Source organism: Astyanax mexicanus, chromosome 5 (assembly GCF_023375975.1).
Source record: "Astyanax mexicanus isolate ESR-SI-001 chromosome 5, AstMex3_surface, whole genome shotgun sequence".
NCBI lineage: Eukaryota > Metazoa > Chordata > Actinopteri > Characiformes > Acestrorhamphidae > Astyanax > Astyanax mexicanus.
This window is the reverse complement of record NC_064412.1, coordinates 14,039,870-14,053,178: the sequence shown is the minus strand read 5'-3', so window position 1 is coordinate 14,053,178 and position 13,309 is coordinate 14,039,870. Positions and strand designations below refer to the sequence as shown.

The following is a 13,309-nucleotide window of genomic DNA, read 5'->3' as shown; positions in this document are numbered from 1 at the left end:
ATTGGGTAGACTTACTCCCCTCTCCCAGACTAAGTGCGTCTCAGACCGTCTTCACTGAGTTTACAGCACAGCCTAATAGTTTAATATTAGAGCCTAATAGCTTCTGCAATCCAGTTTAACTTTCAGAGCTATTGAGAGAATCAGCACACACTGCTGATCATTACAATAAAAAAAAGGTAATAAACTAAGGGGATCAATGGCTAAGCCCAACAACCGATATTACAGAACAGTGTTAAACTACACTAATGTAGCTGGTGGGCTAACAACTTATACAGAGTGTCTGTTAATGTGACAAAAGCACAAGACCACATGATCAATAATAATATGATTAAATAGCTAGTTGCTTGACAGCTCATATACAACTCATCTGCTCCATGTAATTAACAGAAAAGTCCTTTCATGCAAAATAAAAGTACCAATATTAGTACAGCTAAACAGTTAATGAAAACACAGTTTAGGAAAAAATGAAAACGTTTAGGAAAGACACCTATTTTTCCCAAGTCTCATATCCATTAAAGATCTTTAGCTACATATTACACACTTTCTAAATGCAACAGGTTGTTGGAACTTTTGTTTTATACACAATGATAAAAGAGCCAGTATCTCTTCAGCCATGTGACCCTGTGGTGCAGACACTTCTGTACTAAAAATGAGATGATTTTACAGTAATATTATTGTTCTCTGGATGTTTAAGAGTTTTATTACTTAGGACACCTTTAAAACTTTTTTATAGACATCCCCCTGAAAACTAATCCAACTAGGGCTATATTTAATATTGAGCCAAAAATCATATGGATTTAAAAATCAGATTTGGATAGATTTTATGCCATCCCTGTAGCAGCAATAACTGCAACAAAATCCCCAGAACCTTCTGAAGCATGCTGTAGTCTGCTCTAACTGCCCCTCTGGGCTTTGTGTTTCTGTGTCTTTTGTACCTCTGTGAAAGAAGCCATGCATTTTTAGGTTTTCCAGTGAGGTCTGTGTAACACGTCCCCTCAAATAATTACTGCTTAAAACGTGGTGCATTGATATATAATATAAATGATATGTAAGCGTATGTGTATATATTGGCTATTTTATAAGGGCTGTGCCTTCTTTTTAAATAAAACTGTCTGTCCGCCATCAGCAGCCAGAGTCCGAGAGAGTTTATTTGGCCTTGCTCGCTCTGGATGGGTAGATGGCGCTCTCTCCCCTCATCGCTCTCATAAATAAAAGTCTAAAAAGGTGTGGTCTGTGCCGAAATCCATCTCCTCTTCACATGCATTCCTTTTATGCAGTAGTATGGGTGCAGCAGAATACACTTGTGACTCCTGTATCTACTGTAATTGTAGATTTATAAACATAATTACAAGAAATCTAAGAGTAATCTTTTGGCACTTATTTTGCTGCATGTTGTTTAGGTGCTTGCAGGGAGTCTGATTCTGGCAGAGGACCGAATTTGGCGTAACAACTGAAAAAGGCAGCTTACCAACCTGAAAATTCTACAACCAAAACTAACTGAACCAAATAGATACAATCTAACTGTAATCTAGACCTTCAGGTGGTAAAACACCTGTATGTATTGCCTGTCACAAGACTCATAAAATAAGACATACATAAAACCAGCATACCCACTTAGACCCACATGTGAAAATATTTTTTAAATAGTCTTCCTGTTCTTATGCAAAGATGTCAAACTGGTCCAGAGAGAAGATCTAAATCAGACTGAAATAAGGAACAGTGTACACAGTGTTCATCTTTCCTTTAATTTCATCTGGATAACTTGATTATACAGTGATCTGATTGCAGTAATGATAAGACACAGACACGCATGCACACTTAGACACAAGCTTGTCCTGATCCCCTCTCTCAGAAAGAGTAAGAGAGAAATGGATGATGGTCTGGAAGAGAGATGAGAAAAGATATGCACACAAAAAATATTAAATAAGGAGAATAAAGCCTGATTAGTTTCTCGGGGACGCCTGTTAAAAATATCACACTTCTGTTCAGTGATAAAACTCTTGCTTCTGGACTGAAACTAAAAAAAAAACAGGAGGACCAGTGAGTTTTTTGTCTTTCTCGGTCACATGACATCATGTGAAGTAGCTCCTCCATGTCCACTTACTGTTGTGTTTACGTGGATCTCCGTGGAAACACTAGCCCAAAGTGGAATTTTGGTGTGTGGCAGTGGACAAATAGCTGTTTTATTGAACGCGAGGTGACTAAACTCAGAGATGTGGATCCGGACAGGAATAAAATTACCTGAGGACCACAGAGTTCCGCAAAAAACTGTATGTAATTCTGCCTTTAGAAAAACATGAACATAATCATTCTGGACGGAAATAAAATCACAGAGGACCCTCCATTAAAAAAATTACCCCAGGGCCCCCTGAGAAACTAATCTCATCCGTAAAGGGCTTAAAAGTGAGTGGCAATTTTAGGTTTAAGCTTTGCAGAGCAGAACTCAATTTTACAGGAAAGTCTCAGCATTATCCATTGAAAAATAAAAGTAATACATATACTCATAAGTTAAAAAATGATCTTTACAAGGCCCTAGCTTTAGGAATGCTGCTAATAGGTTCATGTTCATGTGCCCCAGATGGTCCTATTCTATTGCCGGTAACATACTTCTCCACAAATATTAGACATGGTATGAGTGTGTATTCGCATATCAGTGTCAGCAATTGGTGCAACTAATAAATGCATTAATTGGAGGAGCTGTTCACAAACGTAGATCTTAGATAAGGTTGTGTTTATCATTTATTAATTAGCATGTGTTTTATTTTTTCTGTCTGTGTGCGTGGGTGTGTGCTTGTGTGTGTGTGTGTGTGTGCACAGTGCTAGGTAAAGTCCGCAGTGCAGTAGGCAGTGCTCAGCTCCTCATGTCTCAGAAGTTTCAGCAGTTCAGAGGGTTGTGTGATCAAAATTTGGTAAGTCTTTCTTTTTCTCTCATTCTTTCCACACACACTCACACAATACAAAAATAAATCTGTCGCAATGTCTTCAGAAACATGTTCCTCTTTGCCACCTCTGCTTTCACCAAAGCAGCACAACAGTGTACTCGATATTGTACACTACATAAATAAAGCCCACTGCCGCTAGACAATTCATATGCTCTAAAAATAATGAACATCATGCCTAAATGGATTGATTAACTAGGTCAGCTCATTAAATCAGTAAAAATAGGTGTGGCAAAAGTTCATGTGTTTATTTTTTAATGCTTTTGGAGTACAGATCTGAGATCATATGATGACTCATTATGGTTGAGGGATTTAGAATGAGGCCACAAAGATATGAAACCAGATGAGCTCACTTGGTTTCTCTGTAACAGGTAAATCAGAGTGGGTTAGTGATGCTTTTCTCTGTACTGTGTTGTGTGGTGTTACACTGCCCTCTAGTGTACGGTGGAGATAGGACAGGAAACAGACTCAAGATGTGTTTCTTATACCAGTTAACCTGGTAACATTTACTTTTCATTATTTTTCCCCATTCTTTCAAACAAAGACGTAACCATGACATTTTCTCACATCATTTTTCTGTATTATTTTCTTTTCTCAACCACTCTCTGAACTCACTACCCTCTCTCTCCCTCTCTCTCCCTCTCTCTCTCTGTCTCTCTCTGTCGCTCTCTTTGTGTCTCTCTCTCTCTGTGTCTCTCTCTCTCTCTCTCTCTCTCTCTCTCTCTGTGTCTCTCTCTCTCTCTCTCTGTCTCTCTCTCTCTCTCTGTAGAATGTGAATGCTAACCCCAGGCCCACAGCTCAGGACTTGGCAGGATTTTGGGATTTGCTGCAGCTCTCTATAGAAGACATCAGCTTAAAGTTCGATGAGCTCTACCATCTCAAATCCAACGACTGGAAACTGGACAGAGATTCACCCGACAAACAGGTATACAATATTATAATAAATGTAGTATACATATCATCTATGTCCAGTGAAAAACAAGCATCTCCAAATGAACTCTTTTTAAATTAACTTCCATTGAAAGATAAAAAGGTTTTTTCTCTTTCCTGTAAAGGTGCTGTTTTGGAGATACTTGTTTTTCGTTGAACAGCGATGATATACATATAAGCACACAGACAGTATATATTTATTATAAATATTAATCATCATTAAAATATCATATTGGTAATTGTAGTAGATTTGTTCAGCAATAAATGCACTGTACATATCAGTCATATCAGAATATTATGACCACTTACCTAATATAGTGGAAATAACCACCCTTGGATCAGGTGGTACTAGCAAAACATTAGGGGTGTGACGAGACACTAATATCACGAGACGAGACGAGTTTTATTTGACAAAATCATATAATGCAAACTTAACAGACTGGTTTCTCTCACACATTGATTCTACAAGAAATAGAAATAAGAATAAAAAATAAAAAAACTTATAGGTCTTATATAGTGCAAACAATAAGTGCAAACCACAACCCGTCATATTAAGCCTATGGTTTGTGTTTTTTGTCTCCTAAATCTCTTTTTAGGAGTTTTAACAATGCATAGTTATTTACATATGGGTATTTGTGGGCTGTGAACCTTTGGGACAGTAAGAGCACTGTCGCACAGAGCTTTTTAACTGTACCGCGGAGCTCACCTACTGTTTTTTTTTTTTTTCCCCGCGAGACAGGTTTAAGCTTGACGAAAAATATTGTCACATTTTAATCTCGCGAGATCTTGTGCCGTGAGATCTCGTCACATCCCTACAAAACATTATAGATTACGTTATAGAATGTATTTGGTGATGGATCATTTTCAGAGGCTTTCGTGTCTAACTGCAGCTTCTGGCATCAGGGGTCGATGTGGTACTGCTGATATGCTGTTGGGAGAATTAAGCCTAGTGCTAGAATAAAGCTTCATTTCTATGGAAAATCAATATTTAAACTGTAAATTGTAATCCAGGACAGGGCTTAATATCTGTTGTAGTCCACAAGACCCACAAGCCTCATATTGCCATCATTTTATATATTTATCTTTATATCTTTATATTTTATTTATTTATCTTCATGTATCTACATCTAAGTTTGTTAAATATTGAAAATAGTGATTCAAACTGCTGAACACATTCAGACAACTACATACAGTCCATCTCTTTATGTATTGTATATTCTTCTTTTGCTGTGAATCTGGGGCCTCCAGGAGAACCAGAAGCAGGCTCCTCCTGTGCCAAAGAAGCCTGGCAAGGGTAAGCCAGTCCTGGGACGAGAGAAGAGCGGAGAGGCGGCGGATAAACAGAGGCAGGAAGCTCGCAAGAGGCTGATGGCGGCCAAGAGAGCCCAGTCTGTCAAGCAGAATTCAGCGACGGAGAGCGCAGACAGCATCGAGATCTACGTCCCTGAAGCACAGACACGGCTGTGACAGAGAAGAAGAGGAGATGAGCAGGTTGAACACCTGGAGCAGGCAGAGGCGTCTACAGGAAAGGCAGAGAGAGAAGATCTGAAAGCGTGAGGAACAAATCTGCTCCAGCATAAAATGCTGCTTTATCAGGTGGCAACGTATAATCATGAAAGGAGAGACGAGAGAAAGAGTGGAAATTACGGACAAGACACATGAAAAGCTCTTTTCAGAGACTGCCAAGGAAAACCTCACACAGACTTTATTGTTAGTACATTATTATTATTATTATTATTATTATTATTATTATTATTGCAATTGTTATAATTGTTATTGATAACGATATCACCTAAATTCTATATCAGACTGTTTTAAATGTTCTAATATCTTGGATAAGAGATCTTCTAATATGTGGGCTTAAATAGTCACACTTATTTTTTTCATTACTTATTTACTTATTTCCCCCCCACTGCCCCACCCAGTAAAAACAATCTAATCTGTAGTTTGCGTAGAACACACACGCTTACACACAGTTGCTCAGAGGATTCTTGATGGTTTCTGTCCTCTCTGAAATATTTGTCTTCCCTTTTCTGCATTTCTTTTCTTTGTTTCATTCTTTCTTTGTTCCATTTCCATGCTTGATAGAGCTATAGACGCTCCATCTGTCCTCATCTAACCCCAGGATAAAAGTGAAGACAAGAGGATGAGCAAAAGCCTGTAGTGCTCTTTTTTTTTTATCACATCCTGCTGTTGTGACATTTATGTGCTGTGTTACCGTGCACTTGCGCACATATATACACACACGCTTACAAAGAAAGTGTGTCTAATATTCCCTATTAAAACATTAGGAAAATAATCAAATCTGTAGAAATTCACATTTTGATGGGAATTAGATGCCCTGCATTCAGGAGACTAAGAGTTGACTAACTCTGGGTTTACACTAGAGGATAACAGAGTGACAAGCTACCACTCATTTCCTATGGGAGTATGTGATTGAGATCGAGAAAAAATTGAGATTTTCTCAGTTTTATGCAATTATACATTGTGATGCATTGACACAAAGTTTTACATTTTCTGACCAATCAAAGACACATAGGACTCCAGCTTCTCATCCTTTTCTTTATTATTATATTATTGGTGTCTGGTGGGTTGGTTGCTCAATAGAAAGCTTGCTAGATTAGCCAGCATGCTAATAGGTGACGCCGATGCAAACCCACACATAGTAATGCAAGCAGCTTCGAACAGACCCACAAGAAACAAACTTGGGGCAACGTGAGCGACTTATCGCCTGCAAGTGTGAACACAGGGTAATAGATCACCAGTAGCAAGACAATAAAACATGCCAGGAGGATAACCTATAACAAAATCACCATTGCATAAATACCAAAAACATGCATTGCTGTCAGTGAAAGTGTGTCACTTCTGCTTATTGATGATAAATCCCAATGTTATTCTATTAAGTATCAAATTGAATGTGTCAACTCCATGGTCTTAAGTCTGATTTATTGGAGTGTGAATTCAGAGACGTGCACACAGTCTGTAGCCCTGGTTAGCACAACTACATTTAAGACTCAGGTCCAGATACTTTTTTCTACCTGTAGCTCACCCTTTACTGCTCACTGCTGCTGCTGCTGCTGTGGACTGACCACAGACTAAAAACCACTATCAGGTTGGTGTCCTGTGGAGAGGGAGTGTGAAGTGAGACTTCTCAGTTATCTGTAAACCACTACGTGATTTTCTCTGTAGGACTCAAGTTACACTTCAGTAACGTTTTTTCAGGCCAGTCTGAATGGGTTGTGGGTTTTTTCAACCATTATAATGTTCATTTCTCCCAATAATACCAACGCAGCAACAGTTCTCGTCTGCTGATTTTCATTTTCTTTCACTGATGATTCTGATGAGTTTTGGAGCTCCTGTGGGATTTTTCAGCCATTAAAATCCTAATTTTCTCCCACTATTAACACAGTAACAGTTCTCTTTCCTGTTTTACAGCAAGATCAAAACTCAGGACCAACAAACAGTCAATGTAGACGAGTAGTAGATGAGTAGAAATAGCGCATCTCTGTGGTATATTTTGGCACTGCAGTCAGTAGACATCAGTTTTTTTTCTTTCCTTTTTTTTCTTTTTCTCCATGTGTTTTAGCTAAAAATGCAATTACTCATTTACAGTAAAAATACCAAGATGTTAAAAAAAAACTTTTGTCATCTTGCAGACTTCTGTGCATTTTTGGTTGCAATCACAAGCTGTTATTTAGTTGTTGAGGAAATACAGTGCAAATACAGTACAGGAAACCTGATGAGCACCGTTTTAGGAATTGTGGAGCAAAAATGACTCTGATGCAATATATATTTTTTTTTATTAAATTAAATGAAGTGCCCCAATTCTTACATCATAATATTAATTTAATCATTCAGCACCATTAATACTATTGTCAAATTAATGTAATGATTTGACAATTAGTTCTCTCATCTCTACTGCTTAATCAGAAGTATACAGTTATATCTCTTAAGTATTTGGACAGTCATGTAATTCTGCTTCTGTTCTCATTGGATTTTAAATTTTAGTCATGATCTTCAACCATTTGTTTGGTACATCATCTCTATATTTTCACAAGCTCAAAAGTAATGGGACTGTTTACAATAAACAGCACCATGGCTGGGTGTGCCTTGGTGTTGATTTTAAGTGTTGAATTTACATTTGGTAGCCATTATTGAGAACTTTCATTATGTGTTTCAAAGACGTGTTGCTGCAGGACATTATTAGGTTGAACACACCAAAAGGCCTCGAAATGCTTTGAAAGACCATTAAAGAAAAAAAAGAAAAAAACTTGCACTGTTTAAAGTAAATGTTCCTTTCAGTCGTTTAATTTGTACAGGAACTGTAGAGGAACCGCTTAAGGTGCATTGAAGAATTTTGCCGAAAAGGGTTTTAGAAGAAAAAGAAGAAAAAAAGTTACCTACACAGCAACATAATGGATTTCTCCACAGTTTAAAATAAATAAAAAAAGAAAAGTCAGAAACAGCAGAGGACATAGGGAGTATCATTCTTAACTCCTACAACCAAGGTATGAACCATGAGTTTAAAAATAAAATCATTACTTAAAGATGAGGTGAGCTTGTGGTAAAACTTCATACAGGAAAGAACAGATTACACTGATTGAAAATAAATAAATAAATAAAAGATTTTTTTTAACTGAATATGGATAAGGGGGGAAAAAAATTAAGCCAAATTCATCAACATCTGTCAAACACGGTGGAGGAAATGTTGAGGCATAAGGTATGTGAGCTACAGCATTTGTGGTTGCTATTGGAACTTGATATTCAGCCAAAAGCTGCAAAGAATATCAAGAATATTCAGACATAAACTGACATAATGGACAATTTTGTTGTTAGCAAAATGATTGAGGTCATATGCATTATATTGAAGGATATGTTGATGACATAAATTATTGTGACAAGTCTATACACAGTACAGATGAGTAATGACCCCAAAAATACCACAAAAGCAATCTGACCTCACTTACTAAAGATAAAACTAAAGGGCGGAAAGACAGAAATATTGTTAGAAATAAGCAGAAAATGAGGACAGATACTGCATAATCCAGGCAAAGCAGGTTATTTTTAAGCTTATAAAAATATATATACTATGACAGTATGCAGAAGCACAACTAGGAGATATATCACTGTCCAAATACTTATGGACTTTTCTGACCAATTGAGATTTTGTCAACAAAACAGTGGGCCTCCTCATTTATGAGTTCAAAGTCTGGCTGTGTTTAGGTAAAAGAAAGCCTTGTGTTTTTCTCAGGGGTGATGTGAGTTCATTTGGTTTCATGGGCAGCAGGAAGGAGATAACACCTTCATAACGAAATGGCTTCAGGCTTGTCAACACACAGCGAGACGTGCTTTACGAATGTCATGCCAAGCATTCACTGTATCGGATGACTTTCAGGCCTCTGTGGAATGAAGATGGGGGTATTATTTTGTGTTGGAAGATTATTGGCTTTTTGAAACTCTAGAACTAAATCTGGAATACATCTATTGATAAACTGAAAATTATAGAATAAGATTTTAAGATGGCACAATAAAATACGATTTTTCAACAATGGCACAAAACATAAAGAACATGGAGCCTTCATCTGGTCATCCAGAGGAACAGTTTCTATACAGACTGTTTACACAGTGAGGCCATAATCCAGTTCTGAATTGAATTGGATCATTTTTACAGCAGTGCTGATTTGTGAACAGTAGAAGTTCTCTCCTCGGTTGACCCTTCCCTCCACTTGAAGAAAACATGAACACCCCCACCCACACTCCATGTGAAGGGTGAATTGGCTGGGTGATTGGGTCCTATTGTCTGCAGTGTTATGTGTTAGCCAGGTCAGTGATAGCTCCCTTTGCTGTCTGCAATAATGGTGTGAATGGGATCTCCTCTGTGCTCTGCCTCTGTCCATCCTCTGTCCATTTGGCGTGGGGGTGGGTCATTGACGCCTGTGGCTTTGTGTGCTGATAGCCTGCTGCTTATCCCTCCTCAGGGTTTTAGAGGGAATGTCTGGCGAGTCCCAGCAGACCCACTCCTGTCAGTTCTACTTCTCACCAGTAAGAACTGGTGTTTTGTAATGGGAGTAATGGCTGTTGGATATGGAGGATTGAGCTGTTCTTGACTTTAGTCATCATTAGTAATCACTGCTGTTATGCAGGGCTGGGTGTTGTGACTAAAAACGTAATGTCTTTATATGTTTCAAAGAAATGCCGATACACAACATAATATGATATGATATGATATATTTTTTAACCTTAACAAAGTATTATGTTAAGGTAACCAAATTTATTTATAACACCATGAATAAAATATTTTGGGTCAGTTACCCAGAAAGGGATTAGACCTAGTCTTGAAATGCACAGCATTCTAAATGGGCTTAATCTTTAAGTGTTTCTCTGACTTTCTCTGAGTAAACTGCACTGGATGATGAAGTTTTTGATGGTGATATAATAAAAGTTGGAATGCTGCTCCTTTAATTTTCTTAATTCCTTAAATATTTATCTGACTTAATTTAAGCAAAACAGTTTTTTTATGAATACAAACTGCATTCACATGGTAACCCATGCAGCAGCCACAACATTACAATGTTACCATTTTGCTTACATCTTGTATTAAATGGTTTTCAATAGCAGTCAATCAGTATTCACATTATATCTCCATATCGCCCTATTGTCATGACATAATCTTGTGTTTTCAGAATTGTAATTTCATAAGAGTGGGACAAACTTTCTCAAATAATTATGGAGCAATTCTAATGGCCCATTCATCATGATATGTTCACTATAAATATACAGCTCTGAAAAAAATAATAAAGAGACCACTTCGGTTTCTGAATCAGTTTCTCTGATTTTGCTATTTATAGGTATATATTTGAATAAAATGAACATTGTTGTTTTATTCTATAAACTACAGAGAACAAAGATGCAGAGCTTTGCAAATAATATTCATAAAGTTTTCAGAAATCAATATTTGGTGGAATAACCCTGGTTTTTAATCACAGTTTTCATGCATCTTGGCATGTTCTCCTCCACCAGTCTTGCACACTGCTTTTGGATAACTTTATGCCACTACTGGTGCAAAAATTCAAGCAGTTCAGATTGGTTTGATGGCTTGTGATCATCCATCCTCCTCTTGATTATATATATTTAAGGAATTTTAAGTCTCGTATTTTTTTCATAGCTGTATTTGACTCCAAATAACATACACATAAAAAAAACAAGAGGCAAACTTTGATTTTTGACATGACTGCAACAAAACACTGAATGAACTGTATGCAGTCGCCTTCACTTTTCCAGAGCAAAGTGTCTAATTAGCCCACAATTTCTGTATAAGCTGCTTGGATTCGTATTCTAAAAAGGCTTCTTAGAGATTAGGCCGGATATAGTTAGAATGGCAGTGGTTTCTCTTTGATGCTGCTGATAAGTGAAGTGTAAACACCAGCGAGTGCCAGATAACCCTGGTTTCATCACCAGTTAAAGCACATCAGCTGTGTCTGAGCATGTAAGTGGAATTATAATCATTTTATGAGAATGGCAGCTGTAGAGGTGAAGGGAATTAGACTCAGAGAGAAAGGGAGGTTATTAGTGACAATAGTGAGGAAGGAAACACTGATTTGGGAATATGTTAATGCAAATTCAATATTATTTTCATGTGCACAATTCTAAAAGAAATAGGATATTTCCAGAGTTTTTTTTTTTAGTTCTTTTAAACTAAGTGTTTTGTTATAGAACTAAAAAAAAGTCATAAAACTCATAAAGAATAATTTAAATGCTGTGTATATCTGTGAGGACGAATGGTCCTTTGCTATAATGGACAACCAAATGTATTTATTTATTTTAAAGACCATTAAAAGGGTTTTTTTATCAATGATCTCCATTGGAAAAACATGTCAATTGTTGTCCATTTTCTCAACAGTTTAACCCTGTTGATGCTCATTGTTAATGTGCATTGTGTAAAAAAAATCTGAATTAATAGACCAATAGAAATAGTCTTAAATCCCTGGAATAAACTCTTATTTTAAATTGTCTTCCAAAAATATATATTCATTTTTTTGTTTTGTTTTTTTCTGTAAAGTTCCCATTTTTTTGTATTGGGCAGTGACAATAAATTCTTTACACTTTCTTGTTATTTTATGAGTCAAAGACCCATTTTAGAGTACATAATTGAGGTTTTTCATTTATTTCTTTATTTTTGATCCCTTTTCTACCGGGCACATTTCATGTAATCAGCATACAAATTACTAATTGTTTGTATTACACACTCGTATTTTGGGTTATGTAGAACATTGACTTGGCAGATACTGCAAAGGGTACAAATATCAAATTTAGACCAAAATTGGTTTGTTTTTCTAGTTACACTTTATTTTTTGGGCAAAAACATAGGAATTATAATTAGCAAGCTACATTTACTGAACAATTTATGTTTTGATTAAACTAAATAGTAGCACCAAAAGGGTATCCACTACTGTTATAAGCCAAAGAACCTTCTTTCAGTACTCTTCTAACATATATACTCTATATACTCAGTTCTCTATAAAACCTTCTGTAAATGGTAAAAGAAAAAATAACAAACATTTTCCAGTATATTTGTGGTAAATTCAGTATGATGAACAAAATTGGCACAGAATATTGGTGTAGATAGATGTGAAGAGTATCAGTTTTCAACACAGATTACATCTTAATATTAGATATGGCTCCGATATCATTGCGCATCTGTAGATCTGTCCTTCCTTCAAAGAGTCATGAAGTCAAATCTCCTCAAGGCTTTGAATCCATTAGTGTCAGTTACACTGCAGATAGTGATACATTCCAACCCTCAGATTCCCCTCTTGATTGTGACGCTTCTTCCAGATCAGTATTCAGGCCAGATGGGTGCGATTCATTTCCATTTTTGCTCTTATATTTTACAACTGATAAAAAAATTGTTTCGTTTTTTTTTTTTGCTTTTTTTTTCATTGAATGTGTTGCTTGTTCAATTTTATTTAAATGTTCACATTTTCTTTCTCATTTATCATATCAAGTTCTTACATCGTGCTATCATCCTGCTTTTTACACATTGTTCTCTGACTGTATTTTACTCTGCCGGTCTGTGTGATCTTGATCATATTTGTGGGCTTCCTTTAGGACCACAAATGGGCCAAAACGCCCCAACGTCTTCTATGACAACAGAGTGTGTGTTTAAAAGCTCTGGAAAACAGCTGGGAATCTGTTTCTCTCCTGTGAGCATTTTGTACATCTGAAACCCCCAGACGTGGAATAACAGGACACTAAATATTTTGGAAATGATATCAGTTTGAGACACACTTCAGGGGGACGTGCGGTTTCTTCTCTGTTTCACGCTGCTTGGGTTCTGCCGACTTGTTTTATATACCTCTTAAGTGACTGGCACACGGCACAATGCTAATATTGGTAGGCTACATCCAAGAGACAGCCAACCCCAACCCCCCACCACACGC

The 13,309-nt window shown here is 36.9% G+C and overlaps 1 protein-coding gene across 4 annotated transcripts in view; it reads left to right on the top strand.

Annotated features, from left to right (window-relative positions):
• The window catches only part of dlgap4b (discs, large (Drosophila) homolog-associated protein 4b), a 194,114-nt gene extending 182,417 nt beyond the window's left edge, over window positions 1–11,697 (top strand). For all 4 annotated transcript variants that reach the window (XM_022675702.2, XM_022675700.2, XM_022675704.2 and 1 more), the window contains 3 exons: window positions 2,818–2,909; window positions 3,709–3,864; window positions 5,118–11,697. In XM_022675702.2, coding sequence (XP_022531423.1) covers window positions 2,818–2,909; window positions 3,709–3,864; window positions 5,118–5,336 — 467 coding nt within the window. In that variant the 3' untranslated portion in view covers window positions 5,337–11,697. The remainder of the gene's footprint in view (window positions 1–2,817; window positions 2,910–3,708; window positions 3,865–5,117) is intronic.
• Window positions 11,698–13,309: the final 1,612 nt, after the last annotated feature.